The sequence below is a fragment of the Panthera leo genome, chromosome F2 (genome assembly GCF_018350215.1).
Source record: "Panthera leo isolate Ple1 chromosome F2, P.leo_Ple1_pat1.1, whole genome shotgun sequence".
NCBI lineage: Eukaryota > Metazoa > Chordata > Mammalia > Carnivora > Felidae > Panthera > Panthera leo.
This window is the reverse complement of record NC_056695.1, coordinates 43,422,738-43,447,584: the sequence shown is the minus strand read 5'-3', so window position 1 is coordinate 43,447,584 and position 24,847 is coordinate 43,422,738. Positions and strand designations below refer to the sequence as shown.

Here is a 24,847-nt window from a genome sequence, read left to right as displayed (position 1 = left end):
TAAGGACTGAGAACAAACTAAGGGTAGATGCGGGTGGAGGAAAGGGGAAAGTGGGTGATGGGCATTGAGGAGGGCACTTGTCGGGATGAGCACTGGGTGTTGTATGGAAACCAATTTGACAATAAATTATATTAAGAAAGACTGACCATGTAATAAACCAACATTCTGTTTCAATGAATTTCAAATAACTGGTATTCTGTAAACCATGTTTAACAATCACTATGTAACAAAATTGGAACTGAATAACTCCATAATAACTTCATACTTTGGGAAACTTAAAGAAAGCTGTAATGATTTAAAGGCTCAAAGAAGAATTCATAATGAAAATTCCAATGTATTTAACTGGATGGCCATGAAGGCATTATTTCAAAACTGTGGAAAGTAGTTACATAAGTGCTTAGAGAGAAATGCATGTTAGAAAATTATATTGGCAGTTAATGACTGACAGTTAATAAACACTCACTTCAAGAAGAAAGAAGAAATAAATAAAATTGAGTAAACCCAAATACAGAAGAAAAAAACATCATTTAGGTAAATTCAAAATCACAAAAACTGTATGATATTGTTTTTGGATATACACACTTACAGGATAATGTTAATAATCAGAACACTTGTTAAAACCATAAAGAGAGAAGGGGGTGGACCATGGAGAGGTACAAAACAGGTTTCAACTGTATTGATGATTTTTTATTTCTTTTAAATTAAGGATCTGAAAGAAATATTTGAAATTATTAACATTTATGAAATCTGAGCGGAGGATATGTCAGTGTTTATTTTCTATGTTGTTTTCCAAATATTTGAAGTCTTTTTCAGTTAAAAAAAAAAAAAGTGGGCAAAGAAAAAATTTAAAGAGAAACATTAAGAAAAAGAAATGAGGGGCACCTGGGTGGCTCAGTCGGTTAAGCGTCTAACTTCAGCTCAGGTCATGATCTCACAGTCCATGAGTTAGAGCCCCGCGTCCGGCTCTGTGCTGACAGCTCAGAGCCTGGAGCCTGTTTCAGATTCTGTGTCTCCCTCTCTCTCTGATCCTCCCCCGTTCATGCTCTGTCTCTCTCTGTCTCAAAAATAAATAAACATTAAAAAAAATTACAAAAGAAAAAGAAATGAGATTTTCTACTTTTGTGAGTTGTAAGTAACATCAGCCTTAGGCCCTTCATCTGTAGAAGGGATAATAGTAATTCCTGCCTTCTAGACTCAGTGAGAACTATATATACAGCACTGAGCTCAGAGCTTGGTATAGCAGGCTCTGTACCTACTTTACATCCTAAAGCAAGGGTACTCCTTGTTACTGTCAATTCTTAAAAAAACAAAAAATACCCCCCACCCCCTGAAATGTTATATATATTTGTAATTAGCAAACAGATATTACTGATATGGAACATAGGATACTACTGAAGTATTTTCTTACGGCAGCCACTTTAAGGTTACCTTGTCTGCCTATATCCAAAATTACTTCTTCCCCAAAGTGCTCTATTTGAATTCCAAGATGACGAATTTCATGAGATGGTCATCATCAGTAGCAACATTGCCACTAACATTTTCTTCAACATTACATGCCATGGATTTTTCATTGTTGCAATTTTGATAGATAGGTGTTTGTTTATATTATGTTTGATTCATACAACAGCCCTGCAAGCATATTGTCATTTATTTTCCTAATAAGGAACTAAGGCCCAAATAGGCCCAGTGATCTGCCAGAGATGATAAAGACATACCTTGGAGGGCTGTTTTCAGGATTTAAAAAGGTCATATAATGTAACAGACACATTGGAGATATTCCATAAATACTGGTTCTCTCCTTTCTCTCAAATATTCAAGTAGTGTTTGTTGCTATATTGTTCAATTAATGTGTTTATTATATGAAAATATAGAGCACAGCGTTCTTTTGGCATATATTTTGCATTTTTATCAAAAATCCCTGCTTCATAAATTGAGCCACTGTTTTTTGCAATAAATATAATAAAGTTCCAAAAAGTCAATCAATTTAAAAATTCCTCTAACTCTTTATTTGTGGCCAAAATGGCCTTCAAATTATTTTATCTAAAATTATTCAACTATAAAAGATGAATTCACACTTTCCTCTTTCAGAAAAGGAGTAATTCTAGAATGAAGCACTTCATAAAATATTTCTTTGTTCTAACATGCTGCCTGAAACAAGTGAATTTGGGATAGCTAATGGATATATGGTCTATGGTGATGAGAAGAGAAATATAGCCTTTGAAACACTTCTTAATTATATTTTCCCACACATTAACCAAAGCAATAAGTCAGAATAGTTTTAAATACATTTTAAATATATTCCTTTTAAAAGATGCCACTCAGAAAGAATGATCATACAGGCATCAGTGGTCATCATCCACAGTTTTCTAATGCATGAGGATCTTCTGAGAATGCGTGGAGATTTTAGGGTTTTGATTATATTAAAAATAGAAAGATTTCTTGAGAACTCAGCCACCAGGGTAAATTGTAAACAGTAAACACTAGATTTGATTCTTTGTTTTTTCCGCCTTGATTTTTTCCCTACATTTCAAACCACTTACTTTGTAGCAAATTATGTTGCCCTCAACAGCCATTTCCTGTTTTTACCATTTTTTTCTTTAGGTTTATTATAAAACTTTGTATATACAGTGTTCCTAGGTTAGAGACATTAGCAGTGAGAACAAAGGGGACAGGAAAAGGTAAAGATCTTTCCATTCCCATGTCCTGTGAGTGTTATTTTAATTCTGCATCACATTTATGAAGAATCTATTAAGTGACCTTCTCTGTAACAGTGAGAAGAGAATCAGTCCTGTATACACGTGGATGGTGGCTATACTGGGATGATGGTTTCAGTTTGGCTCATCGGAATCTGCTATTCTTTTATTATGAGGGCTTCTCTGCTCTGGGGACGTCTCTGACCCCAGCTGGACTATGAAACAAGATATAGACAGACAGAGTCAATCCTGAGATTATATCCTTTGCTGAAATATCCACCCTTGTTGTTTTGGCAATTAGTATCCAATGAAATAGTTATTATTATTGATGACCTAGTAGGGGCCAGACACTGTCTAAATTATTTCAAATTATCCTCTCAACTACTCAGGATTACACTTCTCCTATTGTAAGGAAGGGAAAAGTGAGATCTAAAAGGTTAAATAATTTGTCCAACATAATACAGCTACTAAGTAGCATAGAAAGACTGGAATCTAAGATACTCTTAACACACTTATTTTGCTATATAGGCTGCCTCTCATTTATCTGCAGATTTTGAGTTATTTAAGGAGTAAGGAAGGAGATTTAAAGACTTGAAAAGTCCATGAGACCTGGGTCACGTGGTATAGCCTGGGGATGCTGGCGTCTTGCAAGGACATGGGCTGAATATCAGCTCATCAATAATGATGATCCAATATGAGGAGGGCATTAGCAGTATTACAAATAATCTAATAATAGCCAACATGTTTTTAAAGTTTATTTATTTTTGAAAGACAGAGTAAGAGAGAGAGAGAGAGAGAGAGCACAGGGGAGCGGCAGAGAGAGAGACAGAATCCCAAGCAAGCTCCACGCTGTCAGCACAGAGCTCAACACAGGGTTCGAACTCAAAACCACAAGATCATGACCCGAGGCAAAATCAAAAGTCAGATGCTTAACCAACTGAGCTACCCAGGCGCCTTAACAGTCAACTTCTTTCAATACTTTATTTAGCCTGTCGTTGCTATCACACACTTGGTAGAAATTTTCCATTCCTAGAGCTTGATTTTGAGAATGTCCACAGAATTGGAAGAGCCTAAGTTTGAATTAAATTAACCTTTGTCTGCCAGGAACATTGAAAAAATCCATTTAACCATAAAGGTCCAATCAGACGTTTATAGCATATTTTCTTGTTTGTTTGCAGATTTCTTTTTCTGGGCAAGTTTACTGGAACAGAATTCATTCTAAGCTGGGAAAACCACAGTTTTTTGCAAAATGCAGCATTAGCATGATGCAGAGAAGTGTGTAGGCGAAGAACACAACATCTCTGGAAACCCCATCACTTCCTCTTTGGTATATTTAGCATAGAGAGGTAGAAACTGGCTTGTTAGCCCCATAGCAAACAAAATTGTAATTCCAAAGTTGTGGTTTTCCAGACTCTGTATAGCTGGGATCTCCCCAGTCCATCTTCCTGTGTCTCCATTCTGTTCACTGTACTTCTTTATAAGTTGAAGGATAACATCTACCTGATATCTTTATTTTAGAAAGAAGTCCTATCATGTCAATCCCATGCTTAAAATGCTCAATGGCTCCCTTGGCCTTAGCAAACTTTAGCTTTGCATCTAGTGTCCCTGACAAACTGACCCTTACCTTTCATTTGACTCATTTCCAGTCGCTCTTCACTCATCTATTGCTCTAGACTTATAGAAACAGCCTCCACTCCTCAAACTATGTACTTCTGTGAGCTCTAATTTTGTCCTTTATTCTCCTACCTCCCACCCTTTCAAGGCTCAGCTCAAATGTCTCAAATAGCATGTGATGCTATTGCTGCCTGACGAGGAGTTCCTTCATGGAAGGACTTGTGGTCTATCCATTTTATTTGGCTGGCATGAAATAGATGTTCAATATTTATTACTGAAATAGGAGATCTCCTTGTGAGCCAATTTGTGCAATACTGTGATGATACTGTTTTAATGAAGTAGCCTACATTTCCCAGACAGTCCCACCCTGGACTTCTACAGATCCCATTCTTGGGTGGGAGGAAATCCACTGGGGCACTAAGCATACCATCATTAAGTCTTCCCATAGTCCTTCTTCTCCAGGATAAATAATACCAAAGCTTCCGATTCCTCTAACAACACTACATTTCTTAACTTTCTAAGGCATGTGGGCCAAATCAAAGCAGATGTGGGGGAGGAAGCTGAGCACGCTGTGGAGAAAGGGGTCCCATGAGACCTTCGTCTCACAGTGTTCATCGGCTATCCTTCCAGACTCTGTCAGACAGGAAGGACTGCTCACAATTTGTAAGCCACTGGGCCTGGGTTTTGTCTACTTTTACATAGAAATGGTATATTCTAACTAACGGATAAAATAGTAACAGCAGTATTCATGCAGCCTAAGGTTCTAAAATGACTACTGAATCTCCCATATCACATCCAAACTAACAGGCAGAAGAAATTCTAAGTGATTCATTTCACTTTATCTCATGGAAACATTTTGAAGATCAATCTACATACAGTTTGTCATTTTACACATGTCAGTGGAAATGTCTGTGTTAGCTAATGAGATGTAAAGATGCTAAGTATTTTAGTGAAACTTACAAACGTGATTAAAACTCAGGAAAAGTTCTCAGCAATTCTAAGCTGAAAAAAAATACGTATCTGCTACAGGTCTTACGGTAAAGCCAGACACTATATAACTTGTCACTAGAGGAAATAACATACCTAAATAAAAAAAATGAGAAGATCATCCTCAAAAAAACCATGAGAAGAGGCTATGAATGCCCATGACAGTAAAGCTACTTTTAGAAGTAAAATTTTTTTTTTAATTTTTTTTTAACATTTATTTTATTTTTGAGACAGAAAGAGACAGCATGAATGGGGGAGGGTCAGAGAGAGGGAGACACAGAATCCGAAACAGGCTCCAGGCTCTGGGCTGTCAGCACAGAGCCCGACGCGGGGCTTGAACTCACGGACCGCGAGATCATGACCTGAGCCGAAGTCGGCCGCCCAACCGACTGAGCCACCCAGGCGCCCCTAGAAGTAAAATTTTAAAAAAGGAAAAAGAGCAAGCAAATTCTTAGAGTCTAATTCTTCTACTGTTCTAGGTATTTGTCTTGTTAAATACAGTTATAAAAAGTCAAGACCAAAATTTGTTCAGAAGAAGGCAAACCACCATCTAGACATTAAAATTTAAATTAATAAAAATTAAATTTAATGTTGGGAGGGAAAGTTTTTTTTTCTAAGACTTAAGCTAATTTTTTAGACAGTTCCGCAGCAGATGTATCATTCCCCAAAGGTTTTGAGGATCAGTGATTTTAAGAGGATACTTATCCCAGAGGATACCTACCAGTCACCCTTCTTGTGTTCACAAAAATAATTACAGAGGAAGAGCATCCGAAGTGAGAGGACAGAGAGTTTGTGGCATGTTTGAAGACAAAAATTCCTTCTAGGAAAAAAAAATGCTACCAAATTCTGATTCCTCTGGAGCCACAGAAAAACCTGGAAGGGAGAGCCCTTAGCACATGTCAAACATTTCTGATAATACCATATTCATTTAAATAAAATAGGCTCAGAGAGCATGGAGAAGAAGTTAGTTGTTGCATAGAGTTTGCACATGGGTACAAATGCTCTTCAAGAAGAAATACAAGAACAGTCTCTACTATGCCAATTAGGGAAGCATTGAATAGTTCTATCTTGTCAATATTCAGGCAACCACAGATCCCAAATACAGCCTAGAAAATCTGGAATGAAAATCAATCCAAGGCTTTTTGTACTCAGTTCCATAAAGCGTACCTGAGCCTGCATTCTTGGATTCTTGGTCAGTTCTGTCAACACCAATAATGCCCCAGAGCAGTGTTTCCCAAAGCATACTCTATCCATGAATTTGAATACTCTCCCAACAAATGTTTTCAGATGAATGAAGAAATTACCCAGGGTGTTTCCTAAATTTATTTGACTATCAGACACTTTTTTTTTTAACATAATGTCTCAATATCCTGAGGATGAGTGTTCCTAGAAATAGACTAGCCATGCTGTTCCAGTAAAACAGTATTACAAAGTACATACGAGTAAGGAGTCAGGCTGCCTGGATTGAAATTTTTTATGTGATAGCTCTGTGACCTTGAACAGGATACTTTTCTTTGCTTCAGTTTCCTCTTCTGTAAAATGGATATAACAAGTGTATCCACACCTTGGAGTTGTCCAGAAGAAAAGAGAGCGTGTGCATAGTGGAGTACTTAACACGATGTCCACAACACAGTAATATTCCGTAGATGTTAGCTTTTAGAACAGTTATTATACTCAGAGGTATGGCTAAGCCCAGGGCAGGGAGGAGGTCCTTTCCAAGTGGGATTGCCTTTTTAGTCTGGGCAGGTGTCAAGTTGGCTTCAGGGCTCTAGCTGTCTCTAGCTCTAACTTTTAGGTTTCCATCTCATTGGAAGCTGTTCATTTCCCTTGCTTGGTTATTCTGGATTGGACCGCCTGGGAATTTTTCAAGGGAGGTTTGACAGGAGAGAAAGAAATCCTCTCACTGGATGTATGCATCCCTCTAAGAGAGAACCCACTGCACTCGAAATGGGTACTTAAAGCTCTGACTACTCCAAAGCCTTGGCATGCATGTGGCTGTGTGCCCTTGTGTACTTCTGGGCCGGGAGGGCTTGACGGCTCCTGCATAACTCTTCCTACTTCCTACTTCTGCTCTGTTGTTCCTGTTAAAACAATGTTTATGATAATGGCAATGCCAAGAATCTTTCTTTTGGCTTTTGAGGGGTTTTTTTTCCCCTGATTACTAAAATCACAACTTCTTACTATACAAAAATGTAATGTTATTAAAAATACTAAATAAAAAGTGAACATTTCCTGCAATTTTGCAAATCCTCTCTTCCCTTACTATCCCAACACTGCTACTGTCAACAATTTCTTCCTCATTTTTAATGATGTGCAGGCCTGGAGGCTCTGTGCTCTCCTGGGAATTCTTCATTGTGCCCCTTTTGCTTCAGGAATTTCTATTTATCTTTATAAAAGAAAGCTTAACTATCACCTTTGTGAAGGTGCTCTGACCCAGCTAAGCCATACCAATCCCTCCCGCTCCTAGGTGCCCAAAGCAGTTTGTACATCCTTCAATTAAAGAACTTAAAACAGTTTCATGGCAATTTTTGAATTCAATGTCTCTCTCACTTCAAGGCCTTCAAGGACCACGTCTCATTCCTCTTTGGTACAAGGCATCTGGCACTCACTGACGTGCAGGCCAGAGCACCGTGAGTATTTGTTGAGTGAACCAGTGAAGGAATTTACAAATAAAATATTTTTCTAACACATAGACTCTCAAGCTCTGTAATAATCACAATCAGGATGCTCACGTTGAAATTTCTCTAGAAAGATGTTTCACACATATTCCTCATTTCAACAACCCAGTAGTGCTATTACTTCTGATCTTTTCCCTTTGTTTAGGCCTAAACACTCAAAATTCTAACTTCACAGAAAATGGTAAATTTGGAAGAATTTGGGGATGGATGGTGGTTTATTTTTCAAGTGCCAAATGAACATTCTGAAGCATAGGATCCTTTGCCATAGGCTTTGTTCACTGACACCAGAACATTCCAGGAAATGACATTTCAAATAAACAGTTTCAAGTCCAGTAAACCACAAACACAAAGAAGTATTCAATAGCATTTCATAGCAAATAGCCTTCTGTTGACAGTTACACAGGAATGACTGATTATATTTGGAAAGCACAAATATCTCTTCTGTTAGATTAATTGAATATAGTTTTAGCTGAGGGCCTGGGCAAAAGAGTGAACCTATAATAATAGTAAAAGAAGAGAACAAAGGAAAAGAGATAAGGAGGGAAGGATGGACCTTAGAACTATATTCCTAAATATCAGAAATCCCTGCTTGACCAACATTCAAATTCACAAGCCCCACTGTAGGACTTTGACATACACGCGTGCTGCATGACATATCGTCCAAGGAACAGCAGCCAAAAGAAGTTACTTTCCTTGAAAAAGAGACTGCCAGAGAGTTTTCATACTTCACCACTTAAATAGTTTGGGCTTAATATAGTTAAGTAATATAATTATGAACCCATTTCCCAAAGTCCTATTTCTTGTTCATGTGTACCAGTTATTTTCAACTAGAACTCATATGTCACATGTTGGACCCAGCTCTTTGTATTAAAGCACATAGGCAATCTACAAATAGAAATTCACAATCTAATTTTAACTTTAAAGAGTAAGACTCAGTGGGCACAATCACAGGAAGTGAGGCACAGAGATGGCACTGGGCATTTGACCTAAGCAGGAAGTGACAAGGAGAAATTCAGATGCCTGAAAATGTAGTATGAAAGTAGAAAAAAGTGAAGGAGTCACTGGGTTTCCATCATATAAGAGATAGCAGCTTAAATAGTAAAGAGAAAGCATATTTAGGTATACCATAGCAGCTGGACCTAGAGTTACATGAGTTTAACTAACATATTAAGTGAAGAAGCAATATATTTACTAATGGGGCTAAGGGTAAGAAAAATTATCATTCTCCTTTACATAAAAAAATATAGTACTGTCAGAGTTACGCTTATTAAATAATAAAAGTTAACATTTATTGAGTACTCGGTTGGATCAGACACTATTCTAAGTACATTACGTGAGTAGACTATTTAGTTTTCAAAGCAACTGTATGAGTTAGGAACATTATTATCCCAATTTCACAGATGAGAAAACTGAGGCACAGAAAGGCAAAAGCCACACACTTTGTAAATGCAGAGCCAGGATATGAACTCAGGCAGTCTGGCTCCATAGTCCTATGCTTTTTAACAGTATGTCATGCTACCTCTTAACACCTATTCAAAAGAAATATTACTCTTTATTTTAGAGTTTGTTTTCATATGTTTACATGAATAAACATAGGTTTCTTCATAGGTTTTCAGAAACCTATAGGAGAGTTAAGTCTTGAATTGAAGGAGGCTATTTACTAGCTATCAAAAGCAACTGAAGTCAGTGTTGAAAAAAAATACTTAATCCACCTTTGCATGATGTTACATTCATCCATGCAACTGAATCCAACTCAATTAATGGTGATTTAGGATTCCATGCTGAATACTAAAAATGTTAGATTCAAAGCCTAGAGAAGACATCATTTTTATTCCCATCTAAAGCAGATAAAATATTCTGGAAGCTTACAGTTAAAAGAGATAAAGAAAATTAAGACCAGAGAGTTCAAATGACCTGCCTGAGGCCAAAAAAGCAGTTTGAGGCACAGAGTGACGTAAACTCTGATTCAGATGGGTCTGGTTCTCTCTTTGCTATACCACTTTGTTTCTAATCAAGCTGGCTGAACACATCAAAAGAAAATCAACTTCCCAAACGCATATCTGGGCCCTATAAAGAGGGAAATGTTTGATATCTGCCTGCCTCACGTCTAGAACCCACTTCATTCCGGAGTGAAGGTAAGGACAGAGAGAACAGACCACCAAGGGAATATTTTTAAGGGAAGGAGGAGAGGATTCACACATAGAGTACCCCAGATCTTCTCTGAAGGAATGTATGTTTTTGGGTTTTGTTTGCTGGACAATTCATCTCTCTCAAACCTAACACAATTCTAAAAGCAGGCCTTGAAATTATGTCTATACTGGCACCTATATGTGTAGGTGCTTGTGTATGTTCCAATTCTATTCTAAGCGTTCTTAAGAACAGAGGACATGTTTTAAACCTTTCTGTATGTCCAGATTTTACCGAGTGCTTTCATACAGTAGGTGTTCAGTATGGAAGTGTTCAAAGTGTAAGTGCATAGAATGTAAGGTTTCCAATGAGTTCATTTTCTCTCTCTAAAAAAAAAAAAATGTCCTGTATTCAGGTCTCTTAGTGATTTTTTTTTATTAGTTTATTTTAGTGGAGAAATTTTATGCATTCCTCCACCACCACCCCTGAACTGCCAAGGGATATTTGGCAATGTCTGGAGACCTTTTTGGTTGTTAAAACTTGAGGGTGATGGTGCTTATTGGTATCTCGTAGATAGAGTCCAGGGATGCTGCTAAACATCCTACATGCATGAGACAGACCCACAATAAAGAATCATGTAGCCCCAAACGTCAGTAGTATCAAGGCTAAGGGACACAGGACTGTTTAGAAGTACAAAACGCACAACCACCTCTCCATTTCCCCATTTTTAAAACACAAGTAAGACATAAACCAAAATGGCACACCAAAGATATGCCTAAGCAAGACCATTTCAGCAATCTATTGTTAATATGGCCAATTATTTAATAGGCTTATTTATAGGATTATAAGGGTTATTAAACACTGGAAGAAATGTATGAATTTAAGCATATATATATATATATATATATATATATATATATATATATATAGAAAGCCTTCACCAAAAAGGATGCTCTGATCTTTACTGTATATGAAGCTGAGGCTACTTCACAGTTATGACAAAACATTCTGCTGATGAGGCATGTTAAAGCCACCCCTGCCCTAACTCAGATGTGGGACTCTTCAAATTGTTTCATTATTTCTATTTTTCTAAGTTTATTTATTTATTTAGAGAGGGAAAGAGTGTGGGGGGGGGAGGGGTACAGAGAGAGAGAGAGAGAGAGAGAGAGAGAGAGAGAATCTCAAGCAGGCACTGCACTCAGTGCAGAGTTCCACCTGGGGCTCAATCTCATAACTGCAAGATCATGACTTGAGCCCAAACCAAGAGTTGGACACATAACCAACTGAGCCACCCAGGCGCCCCCAGACTGTTTCATTATTTCTAACCTCACTCAAAATCCACCTTTTTGACCAGCAAACAAAGAGGAAATATATGTTTTTTGTGTGTGCAAATAGGGTCATCAAAAACTGCTTTACTATTAGCTTATCCTTTGTATGCCGGTCCATCTTCTTCATTTCTAGGTTCACCTGGAAGTTCCTGTTTTCCAGCCTAGATTCCTTATTGTGGGTCCTTATTGAAGGATCATTCCTTCAGTTCTGCATTGCTCTCTTTGATTTCTGCCATGGAAAGATAGCTGCAGTAAAGCTATCCTAACAGCCTAATAATGTCTTTAAGATGAACAAGGAAAAGGAGGCAGGGGGAGCTGCTGACTTTTCTTTGACTTGGTCATGGTTTCCTTACATAGTCTCCAGCTGATGTGGTTATATTCGCTACAGTTTTATTTGCTTGTTCTTTTTCCCTAGTGCCTCATATTTGATACTTTGGATATCTGGCATACACTTGAATAAAAATTTCTTTCTTTAAGGGGACAAATTCATTCTTTTCTGAGAATAAACTAACGAACACATAGATCTCAGGAGGATCTCTGAACATACTAGAGTCACTAATCTGTTCAGTATTTTGTGTGTTGAGTTAAACATGTCACTACTGAGATCCTCATACAGTGGTTAATGACTTTCTAAATATTTACCAAGATCTTTAATAAGCGAGAGTGCTTCCCATGATATAAAGGCTCCACCGCCATCATCCATGGCACCCTGCCCCACGTCCCAGCTGTCCAGATGTCCACTGACCAGTACGACCTAGAAAAAATAATAAAAAGAGAAAAAAAAATAAAACTAAGCAGAAATGACATCAAAGAGGAAGCATTCATAGTCATTCCAAATATAGAAATGAAACTTTTATATTTTCTTTTCTATTTTTACATCTTAAAAGATCTATGTCATTACTAGTGGAAAACCTGGTATAACGCTCTATATAAAGGGTGTAAGGTCATCCTAACAGTAATAAAAATTCTCACCTTGTACTTCTCTTCACTAATATAAGTTTGAATACTAAAGTGAAATGGTTTATTACTGACCGATGTTTTATAACTTTATTATATGGCTTAAAAGCTAAATGACATAAATGGAGCTCAAAACTTCAACTATATTCTCAACTGTCCCAAATTCTAGCAGACATATAATAAACATGTGTTGAACTGAATTCAAATGAAAAAGTGAGAACGATAATTTTTTATTTTTTATTATTTTTATTATTTTTTTAGCATTTTTTATTTTTTATTATGAAATTTATTGTCAAATTGGTTTCCATACAACACCCAGTGCTCATCCCAACAGGTGCCCTCAATACCCATCACCCACCCACCCCACCCTCCCCCCCCCATAAACCCTCAGTTTATGATCTGTGTACTATAAATCACTCTGGGGTTAATAAATAAATATACTGGGGTTACAAACTACAGTCTAGTTAGACAAAGAACTTTTAAAAAAAATTAAATTTACACTAGTGTTAAATAAGTCTACAGATTATATTACAAATTTTAAATCACCAAAGTTTTAAATTATTTTCAAGAATCATTAGTAGTTATCTCCAGGAAAATAGAAACCATATTTTAATAAAACTAAATTTCATTAAAACATTTTAAACAAAGCAAGTTAAGTGATGCTTATCCATACGGAAAAATTGTACCTTGACCTCTATTTCACACAATATATGAATGTCAAATCAGATAGATTACAAATCTAAATAAAGATGTTAGAGGAAAGCATAGAACAGTTTTGTCAACTTGGAGTAGGCAAAGAGCACACACCATAAAAGAAAAAGTAACAAACTGAACTTTTAAAAAATAAGGAGTATCTGTTCATCAAAAGACCCCATTACAAGAGTGAAAAGGCAACCCACAGAGGAAGAGAAGATATTTACAATACATATACACAGCAAAGGAACCATATCCAGACTATATAAAAAATTCCTACCAAACAGAAATAAAGAGGGAGTCAACTTATAAAAACATGGGCAAAAGACTTGAATTCACAACTCATAAAAATAGGCATACAAATACTAATAAGCAAGCAAAACGGTGCTTGGGTTCACTGTCATCAAGGAAATACAAATTAAACCACATTCAATACATTTCCACCAAAATGACTAAAATAAAAAAGATAGAAAATGTCAAATATTGGTGAGGAGATAGAGTGATTGGAACTCTTACACACTGTTGGTGTGAGCGTAAGTGCTTATAACCACTCTGGAAAACTGATTTATCTACTGAGTCTGAACATACACACACCCTGTGTGTGCCCCAACACTTCCACTTCTATATATATCCAACAGGAATGTATGTGTGTATGTATACCTTCACCAAAAGAGATGTACTAGAATGCTCAGAATGTTCATAATGGCCCCTGTCCCCCCTCCACCAAAGGAAACTACTTTAATGCCTGTTAACAGAGGAATGAATAAACTGTGTTGTACTGATCAATGGAACACTACATAGCAGTAATAATGAACGAACACAATACATGATCAATGGAGATAAATCTCATAAACATTATGAAATGAAAGAAGCCAGACACAAAATAATATATATCATGTATAATTCCATGTATATAAAATATAAAAACAATCAAAAGAAAGGAGAATGTTTACCCAAGGTGAGAAGGGTTAGTGACATGAAGGAGAGCTTCTGGGGTGCTGGGCACATTCTGTTTCCTGATCTGGGTACAGTTACACAGGTGTGCTCAGTTTGTAAAAGCTTATCTTGTTACACACTTAGGATCTGTACAGTTTCTCTGAGAACATTACATACCAATAAAAAGTTTTCAAAAGTTCAACAGATTGATATCTATATACAGCATGTAGTAAGCAAACCAAAGTTGAACGAATCTTCTCGATGAATGAAACAAAAATGCCCCATGACTTTGGGAAAGCAGGATTTGGGTTCTGAAATATCAGGGTGACCCCTTGCACTGCCTGATTCCCCAGGCAGCTGTAGGATCCTCCATTGACTCTGCATACACACACAGCCAGACCCAGCCGGCATGACTTCATTGTAGTCACAAACAAGTACAATGCCTTGTAACTAACGAGACTAACAAATGGCCATGTAATGAACCCGAATGGATTGTTTCTAAGGAAAGAGGAAAAAAATGAAGAAGAAAACATGCTGCAATAGCAGGAAATTCTGACTCAGACGTTGGTGTAATCCCATGTGGGATGGACAAGCCAATTAGTCAACATTCTCACCATCCTCGGACCCATTTTCTCAATGAAATTGGAGTTCCCGTGGATTAAAAGCGTCAAAATGTGTTTTAATGAACTTTTTCCCAGTTAACACATAAGAGTAACTAAACCAAGGCAGCTGTTATTTCATCTTTCAGAATAATTGAGGTTATTTTACAATCATACTTCTTTATGTTTTCTAAAATGCCCCCATTATCCAACCCAGAATTATTACTTAAATAAATAATTAAAAGATGGGAGAAATGGTTTTGAATGATAGGAAACTAAATGTTATCCCATAAAATAAGGTCTTTGGCACAGTGCTAAAGAAGATTGACTACAAACCATGTAGATTTTAAGAGCTTATTTTAATATGTTTTTTAAAATCAGAAAATATATTGGGGGCCACTGTGAGACAGCAACTGTAATTTTGATATAAAAAGTAGGTAATGACAATTCAGTAGCATTTTTAACGAACTTGAGTTTTCCTAATCATAAGAGCTCTACTGCCTTTAGAAAACTGATGCACAAGGTCTCATTCAACACGGTATCTGCATTATCATGCTTTAATGCAGTCCCACAAAGGATAAACCAGTACAACATACAAACTCACCATGCCTTGTGTCAGGGTCAGGCAGAAACAAACATTACTTATAATACATTTGGATCCGATTTAGGCAAACATACTAAAAACAGATTACCAAGAGACACAGTAAGCTCTAGTTTCTTGAAAAAGAGTCACCTGATAAAAGACAGGAAAATACACAGTCCCTTCACTGCCTCTGTTGCCAGATGTGGAGCCCTTAGTGCAATAGGATGGCCTAGAACTAACAGAAAAGTGGGACACCCACCTATTTACTCCTCTTGTGTGCTGCTCCCCGAGGCAGGTAGAGCACTGACCAATTCCCCACCCACCACTTTCCTTTTTACCACCATCTCTTCCAAGCACAGAGTAAAAGTTTACTTAGCAAAGAGTAAAAGTTATTAAAACAACAACAGCAGCAATAGCAGGCACACCAAAACAATTAGGAAGGCAGAAGCAGAACTGTGATGATCTGAAATGCAGCTTCTTATTTGTGAGGAACACATTAGCCTTGACCACCAAAGACTCAGGCCTTGAGGTCGGGTGGGGCGGTGGGAGAGAGAACCTACCACAGAAGGGCAGAAACACACCGGATGGGAACCTGCTAAGATGAACAAAGACCAGCCGTGCAGAAACACACCGGATGGGAACCTGCTAAGATGAACAAAGACCAGCCGTGGCACACAACCCCTTACAGGCCAGCTGTGGGCCTGAGAGCAGAGATAAACTAAATCAAGGGTAGACAGACAGCAGCCTCAAGGACAAGCCCCTTACGTCTTCATTACTGGTACATCCGGAGACACTAGTGCAAACAGATTTGCCTGATTAAATGATGAGTAAGAACATAATCAAAATGGGACATATGAAAAATATGGCAGAACAAGGAGAGAAAACAGCCTCAGTGGAAGTACATTCTTATGAAAGCAAGTTAATTCAAGGTATTGGAGAAAATGCCATGATCTTTGGCATTCACTGCATGCATTTATTCAACAATTTGTATTGAGTTCCTATTATGGGCCAGAAATGCAGAAATGAAAAAATAAATAAATATTCTATCTTAATGGGATTATCATTCTGGTAAGGGAAACAGACAATAAACAAATATGATATGATGGTAGTTTTAAGTGCTATAAAGAAATACTGGGCAAAGAAAGAAAATAGAGTGGTGGTAGCATGGAGAGGAAAGATCAGTGTGCTTCCTCCTAAAAGGTGGATAGCCACAGGAGTGTTCTGTGCCTGCCCTAACAATGAGAGAAATCTGGATGATCTATAAAAGCATAACTTTTTAAGGCCCATCAGAGATTTCAGATTGTGATTCAGTCAGAGGCGCTGAATTCCAGAGGACAACAAGCTCAAGGAGAGATGGGACACATGAGTTGCTTGGCCTTTTGCAGAGACAGGAGGGACAGGTGCCAGCAACAGACAGAGGTGGCAGACAAAAGCAGGAATGAGGAAGACAACTAAAAGGTTAACAAATTCTGAAAAGGCGAATGTGGGTTGATATGAGAGTTTAGAATACCTGGAAACCTCTCATGTAAGGCACTAGGTACCCAAATTTCCAGATCTTTTCCATAGGCCTCCATCAGGTACTCCCAAGAAATACTGGGAGCAGGGCAGAAGCCCTGAGAGAGCTTGCCTCAGTGATGCAGGAGTGCAGATGATGACCAGATACTATTGGGAGGTAGGCGCCAAACATAACCTGCTTCTGGGCCCTTCTCTCATAGGAAGAAGTCACCTGCCCCTCCGGGAGAGGGAGAGTGCTGTCTTGCAGGGCAGTCCTGGGCAAAGGTCAGTGGCTACAAGGAAAGGGGTAGAAAATTGCACTCCCACCCTGTACTGACACTAGGAAAAGCATGGATGCCTCTTGGGGAGGGCAGGAAACCTGCTCATACCTAGAATCCTGCATTGACTTAAAGCAGAGTCCTGCTGCCTTGGGGTGAGGGCTCGGAGTGGAGTGGGATACTCATTCCCATGACTACAGCAAAGTTTGGCTTCCACAGGGGCTTGCGAAGAGTAGAAATGTTGGGAAAGCCCCACTCTTGTCCTCAGGCACACAGAGCCTGGCTGAGACCTAGGGGCAGGAGAACCAAGAAACTACCCTGTCCCCACCAGGAGTCCCCAGTGAGTAACAAGCACAGCATTAACAGCTTATAGCCGAGGGAAGGGCAGGAGCACAGAGAGAAACACCCGCTGTGGTGCCAACATACAGAGCCTGCTGAAAGCTGAGGATAAAGCACAATAATGAGAAAAGTCCTCCAAGCAACCCAATCCCTACACTAAAAACAGAGTAGCAGCAACCCACTGCTAGAGAAATTTGAAACATGTGAGCACCAAAGGTAAGAATAGAGACGATAAAATCCAAACCTAGCTCAGCAATGAAAGATGGACTCATCCACTCTCAGACTAATGGCTGGACAGAAGAGGAGTAAGCACCTTTGCACTCACATACTGTTCACCTCAGGCTCCACTGTTCTGGCACATACGACATCTAGCATGCAATCAAAATTATGACGTATAAAATAGGCAAGAAATAAAACAATCCATTCTCAGGAAATACAGTATTCAACACAATACTGTCGACCCAATGTAGCCCATATATTCAAAATATCAGACAAGGAGTTTAAAATAATTATGATTAATATGTTAAAAATCTAGTGGAAAAGATGGGAAATTTCATCAGAGAGATGGAAACTATGGTTACAAAGTCAAATGGAAATGAAAAATATAGTTATTTAAGGGACTAAATACTTAAGTGAAGTCAAAACTTAAAACTTTTGTAAGAAAAAGAAAAATATTTTCATGTCTTTAGGGGAGGAGGAAGTGTTCTTCAACAAGATACAACAAATGCAAAGCATCAAGAAAAGATGCACAAATTCAACTATAAGAAAATGAAGACTTCCTCTTAATCAAGAGAATAACAGAATGAGAGGAGTTGCTACAAGTTGGGAGAAGATATTTATAATAAATATAACCAAAAAGTGGTTTATATTAAAAATACAGTAAAACCTTGGATTGTGATTAATTTGTTCAGTGAGTGTTCCACAGGACAAGCAAATATTTCTAATGAATTTTAACTTGATAAACGAGTGATGTCTTGCAATACAAGTAGTATGTGACACCAAACATCACATGATCACAACTGAGCCAATGGTTCTTCTCTCTCTGTGGGATTGTGGGTGATGAATGCAATGTCACATTTCTGTGAAATCCTCAAAAGGGGGCAAAAGCAAGTATCATTGGATAGGTTCCTTGTTAAAGTTGCTCGAAAAGGAAAAGATTCCACTGAGCCAATAGATAGCAGTGATTCCATTAGTGATAGTGAAAGTCGTCCTACACAATAACCCTCCTGTCTCTTGTCTCCCTCACACGAAGGTTTTCAAAGGTACGTTCAGGTTAATTTGTTTATTTTTCTTTATAGCTTGTATTTTCTTTATTATTTTGTATTATATTACAGTATTGTAATCATTTTTATGTGAATATTTTTGGGCTGTGGAATGAATCATCTGAGTTTCCATTATTTCTTATGGGGAAATTGGCTTTGGTATGCAAGTGCTTTGGACTACAAGCATGTTTCCAGAACGGATTATGCTCATAAACCAAGGTTTTAATGTATATAAGGAATTCCTACTATTCAACTAGAAAAGATGAGCAATCCAACAGGAAAATAGAAAAAAGACATAAATAGGCATTTCACATATAAGAAATTATGAATGGATACAAAGCATTTGAAAAGATGACCAACCTCATCATTGATCAGGGAAATGCAAATTAAATCCTCAAAAAAATTCTATTCTGTACCTAACTGGAAAAAAAAATTTAAATCTAACAATATGAAGTCTTGGCAAGGATGCTGAGAGCAAAAGGAATTCTCATCCACTGCAGGAAGGAGCAGAAAATTATTAAAGCCATTTAGGAAAACCATTAGGCACATCCTATTAAATTGAGCATATGTGCATCTCACAATCCAACAATTGCACTTTAGGTACATATATATGAGGAATTCTGGCACTTGAGTTCTGGGACACGTGTACCAAAACGGTCATATAGAGGCAATCATAAAGCCTCAGACTAAAACCAACCCAAATGTCCATCAACAGAATGGATAAATAAATTGCGGCATAGTCATACAGTGGAATATTATAAAATAGTGATAATGACCTACAGCTGCATCTATCAACATAACTGAATCTCAAAACAAAAATATAGGAGCAAAGCAAGAACAAAAAAGGAAGTCACAAAAGAAATAGAAGAGTATGATTCCATTATTTAATTTCAAAATCTGGTTGAACTAGAGAATATAATCTTTAGCAATGCATACAAAGATAGTAAAATTACGAAGAAAAGCAAAGTAATGGTAAACCAAAATCAGGATAGTTCTTATATCAGGTGGGGGTTGGGGCAGAGAGGAGGAGCTGATCAGAGAGAGTCATATGCAGATGATTTGAGTGGGTTTCTAAGGCACTGATAGTGTTCTTTCTCTGAAACTGAGTGGTGAGAACGTGTGTGATCTTTTCATTATTGTTTTTTAGGCTATACACATATGTTAAATAAAGTCTTACAAATGTGTATGTTGAACAATAGCAAGAGTTATTAAAGACCTATCTTCAAAGTCATGGGGCTCAGAGAGATATATCTGATGTTACAGGTCAGATATATCTCATCCTAATCCAACTGTTACAAAGCAAAGAAACAAATATGGAAAATGTCTACATTTACTTACAATCATAAGATTGATACTAAAATCTGAAAAAGAAAGAATGCCCTGTAAAACCAGCTACAGATCAAAGATAAATGTAAAAATCAAAATTACTTCTATCCAGCAGCATATTGAAAGCCATCGTGATAATGGCGCAATGGTCTCCAAATGCCCATAGAAAATGGAAGTTATATAGATACTAGATATGCTAAGAAAGGGCCACTAAGAAGTTAAGTCATACTTAATCTTCTTGGCATGCCTAGTTTTTAACATTCTGCATTTTAAATTATAAATTATATAGGTGTTTATCTAAACCTAACCAAGTTCGTATTGATTGATCCTCAATAAACAAAATGCCCACTTAACTTTGAAGCATGCTTCATTTTACAAATGTCTTGTTCAATAAAAAAGAAAAAATACCCAGAAAGACAACTACTCAGTGTTTTTATTTGTTGCTTTTGTGACGTTTTTCTTTGCTTGCAGCTGCTTCATTCTCTCGGTCTCATTTTATTTGGTGTATTTTAAGAGGTAGCAAGAGGAGTATCAGGGTTGCAAAGTTCAAGGCCTAGTGCAATTCCAGACACAGGAAATCCCCAATCCAATTTTCAACAACAAAAATCATTAGATAGTTGAAAAATATGACCTACAAAAAAAGGAGGAAAAAAGTTTTCTCATTATTTGGCCTTAGAGAAGAAGCCAAGAAGTGATCTAATAATGGGCTTCAGCCCTGACAGGCCCATCTGTGGAGGGTCTGAGCACCAAAAGAAAAGGCAAGGGAACCAGGTTTGGGCCATACCAGTGACTGTGAGGGTCATATAAATGATCAAGAATTTTCTGATGGAAGGCTTTTGTAGAAGTTAAAAAAAGTGGCTAACTGGGGAAAGATTATGGAAAATTTCACTCCTGGGAGGGTTTCTAAAATAGGATGCATTCTTAGGTCTTACATGGAAAGCTAACAAAGGAGGGATAAATAAAATCTTTCAAGATTCCATCTAATCCAATATTCCATGACAGTTCTTAAGAATTCTTCTTCTATTCTAACCACTTTAAAGGAGGAAATTGTCCTTTGAAAAGTCTCCATAACCTCAATAGACTTTTCCCTGAGCATCTCCTAGATACTCTGGCTGCCAAGATCTTCCCACAATTTAGGATCTAAATGCAGGTGGGCAGGCACTTCTCAAGAAATCCGTGTTTTCATAATCCCTGTCAGAGACAAAGCCTTGGTTTTCAGAGGACAGTTGCTGCATGTATTGTGCTATTGCCCAACACAGACAAAGGGGACTATGTTTGAACAAATATTGCCCTTCCCAATGAACAGAGTAGGTGGTCTACAGAATAAAGCTAGACTCCTAATACACAGGGTGTGTTCAAAGACAACAAACATCTGAGCTCCTTTTGAATTAATTTATATTCAAGCTTTGTTTAGTGAAACTGCTGGGTGTTGACTGCTTGCAGGATACAGACTTCTTTCCCAAGATAATGAACCACGTGTCCAAATGCTCACACATCACCACAGCTACTCCTGAAGGAAGCTGTTTCCCCTTCTTGAGTGTCCCCTCTTACATGTTCAGGGCACTCAAATTGGCTTCATGAAAGAAAGATCATTCCTGTTCCTGGTTGAATACTCTAAGCACATTGCTGGTATCTGAAGGTACAATAAGAAGGGCCTAATTTATCTGTGACTCAAGAAAAAATAAGCCTTAGGTAGACTGATGAATGTGAATTGCAGTGTACTTGGAAGAAATGGCTGAAATTGATTAAAGATTGACTTGCAGATGGGACATGGCAGAGAGTGTCTATGGAAGGAAATCATTCTGATTAAATGAAGGTGGCGGGTTTCATCCAGAAGTCATGACTGGTTGCAACTGGCAATGATAATCTTTTAAGTAAAAGAACTGTGTTCCTGAATCCCTTCTCCATTGGCCTAAGCAACCACAGGATAAGTTGTCTCACTTGAGAGGATGGAAAGAGTAGAAGAGTTGAATGACAACACTATATTTGAACTTCCTCAAAGGAGGAAAGGGAGATAGACTTTAAGCAATTTTGATCTCAATAGTGATCATCTTTCCCATGGTCAAATCCAACTATGGTACAGGGCACAGCTATAACTTCTCTATTCTCACAGCCATTCACTCATCACTATGTTCTAAGCATTTGTTAGCCATGGCACATAAGATTAAAAAACAAAAAATAGAAGCACTTGGTATTTTGGTATTCTACAGATTTTCATTATTCAATTTAGACAGGCTAACAGAGGTATCATCAATCTTTCATTATAGAAAACGGGGGCCAAGATGCTGCCTTCCAAAAAAAAAAAAAAAAAGAAAAGAAAAGAAAACCAAAGAAAAAGAAAAAGACATTTTTTAACTTATTTTTTTGCCATTTAGTTTTATAAACTAAAGGATTATTTTTGGCCCCTAATGTTTTATAAAATCCCAGAAGCCTATGCAGCTTAGGGTACTGTTTTTTGTTTGTCTATTGACTGTGGAAACTTTCTTAATTATTTAACCTTCTGTGATCTTCTGAATGTTCCTACAGAAGTCATTCTGCAAGATCAGCTGAAGGCTTCTGTCCACACAAAATTCTGCAGCCTCCAGTTCTGTACCAATTTGATAAGCCATGAAAAGAAGCTAACAACAGACCAGGGTTTTCTATCCAAATGAATGCTGTCACTTTGAAAAGCACAGTAACTGGAAGGCTGTATAATAATTCCTCCCCTACCATCAGTTCCCATAGAGAGAAAGATGAATTGCTATGGATTAGTATACAGATCTACTTCTGTGGATTTTTTCCCTAGTAGAAAGAAATTTGGTTTGAGGATAGGGTATTTTTAGTTACTCTGTGAATGATTAGGAAAGGAAGGAAGGAAGGAAGGAAGGAAGGAAGGAAGGAAGGGAGGAAGGGAGGGAGGAACAGAGGAAGGAAGGAGAGATTGAAGCAAAATGCTGACTAGCACAAAAAGAGAAGATGAAGTAGAAGACAGATTAGAGGGCAAGAGGACTGCAAAGAAGCTTTGGCAAAGGCAGAGGAAGAAAAGAGAAAGTAAACCCAGGTCAAGATGTGAACCCAGACAGTGTCAGGTTGCTGAGGCTCACATGACAAAACTAAGAGAAACTGTCTCACCATATGCTTATGTGCACTAGTTTGATGTCACTATGGGTGTGGCTAAGACTAGGTAAGCTGAAAAGTGGGAAGGAGGCTTTAACTAACACTAACCTGTCAAGATAGCCAGTGTATTTTAAGTTACAGTTACCCAAATTACTTCTACCTCAAACATCCACATTATTCTGTTGGCTCCTGCCTGCCAAGTCCATGGACCACAACAGTAATGGGGAGTCAGAAGTCAACCATCCCAAGTCACAAGACTTGGGCCGTGAACTTTGGGGTAGCTTCATGGCTTCCTATGATGTCAACACTTGATGACAACTTTAATTTTGATGCATAAATTATAGCTTAAATAAAAGATAGTCAAATAACATTATAAATACCCCTAAGAGGACTTTTCAGTGATCTAATTTTTGTCTTCAGAACAGGGTGTCAAGAAGCCACACTTACTTTGAAAGATTCTATGTCTCCATAGGAAGCAAGCTAATGGTTTGAACACAGTAGTTCTTGGTCTTTACTCCTCTCACCATATTTGAGCTCACATACTCTCAGCCAGGTCATTTTAGTTAATAATCTTTGCATTCAGACTCTAGGAATAAGCCAAATTTCCACTAGCATACTTTGTTTTAGGAAGGGGATGTTGCAAATATTAAACTTTTTATTTTCTTGTATCTTTGTGTAAAAGAATACTATTCTACCCATTAACCCTGATTCAGTCTTATTTTTTTATGGGAATTTTCTTCTCCTAGAAAGAAAAAGAATAGTTTTCTTAACCAATATTGTACCTAATATAAATGTTATATAAGCATCAGAGAAAAGTGTGTATTGTGTTTATATACCCAAAATGAAAAATTCTTCCTTTCTATTTAGAATATAATAAATTGAAACTTAACTTCAATATTCACTGTCAAATAACACATCTACATTAAGAAGAGAAGTGATCATTTTAGACTCACAAGAATCAAGTCTCTAAAGGCTAAAAAGCTGATTAACTTCATAATGTTTGTGTATCACAAATCAAAACAGATAGTCTGAAAGCGATTTCCTCTAAGTCCAAACTAACTTGAAGCATGGTCACACTTTGCACAGCACAGAAAACCTATTTTCTTCCCTCTTAGAAGTGTACTTCAAGGATAAGGAGTAGAAGCAGCTTGAATGTCATAATATTTGGTAATGGCAGACCCACTATATAGAAAGGGGTAAAAATTGATTCTAGGGCCTCAGAATGCATGAGGAATGACTATTTAAAAAAATACCTAATGATACAAGGTAATTTTAAGAACATTACAGAGACCACAAAGGATAATGAATAGTATAGTGTTCTTCTCTCCAAAATGCAATTAACTGAAATAAAAGATCATGATAAAAGAACGATTAACAGATATGGTGACATTATCACTGCAGACTCAGATTTTTTTAATGTTAACACTTATAAGGTTATCCATGTTCCCCTAAATATTTTGACTTGTCATGAGATTATAGTCTCATCAGTTACATGTTGATTGTGGCCATGTATTTTGAATAATTAACTGTATACCCTGGGAAAAGAAAGAAAGAAAGGAAGAAAGAAAGAACTAATGAACAAACTTTTCCATCAATTGTGCATTTTCTAAAGAAACAAAAATACTAATAAAAACAAATGTTTATTAATTTAACTTGTATTTTATCAGTGCAGTGTATTTTAAGAGATGAAAAGAAATACAAAGTACAGTTCTCATGAAATCATATTTGTTATAAGTGTTAGCACGTGTTTAACTGAAGTCACCCCTGGTACAATGTCAGACAGTGTTTCTGTCAATACCACAGAGACACTTATAAACTTCAAGATGATAAACACACAAGATGAATCATTAATATGTT

The 24,847-nt window shown here is 37.4% G+C and overlaps 1 protein-coding gene across 3 annotated transcripts in view; it reads right to left on the bottom strand.

Annotated features, from left to right (window-relative positions):
• CPQ (carboxypeptidase Q) overlaps nt 1-24,847 on the bottom strand; it is a 342,815-nt gene that overhangs the window by 138,481 nt on the left and 179,487 nt on the right. For all 3 annotated transcript variants that reach the window (XM_042923470.1, XM_042923471.1, XM_042923472.1), the window contains exon 4: nt 12,070-12,181. In XM_042923470.1, the coding sequence (XP_042779404.1) occupies nt 12,070-12,181 (112 nt within the window). The remainder of the gene's footprint in view (nt 1-12,069; nt 12,182-24,847) is intronic.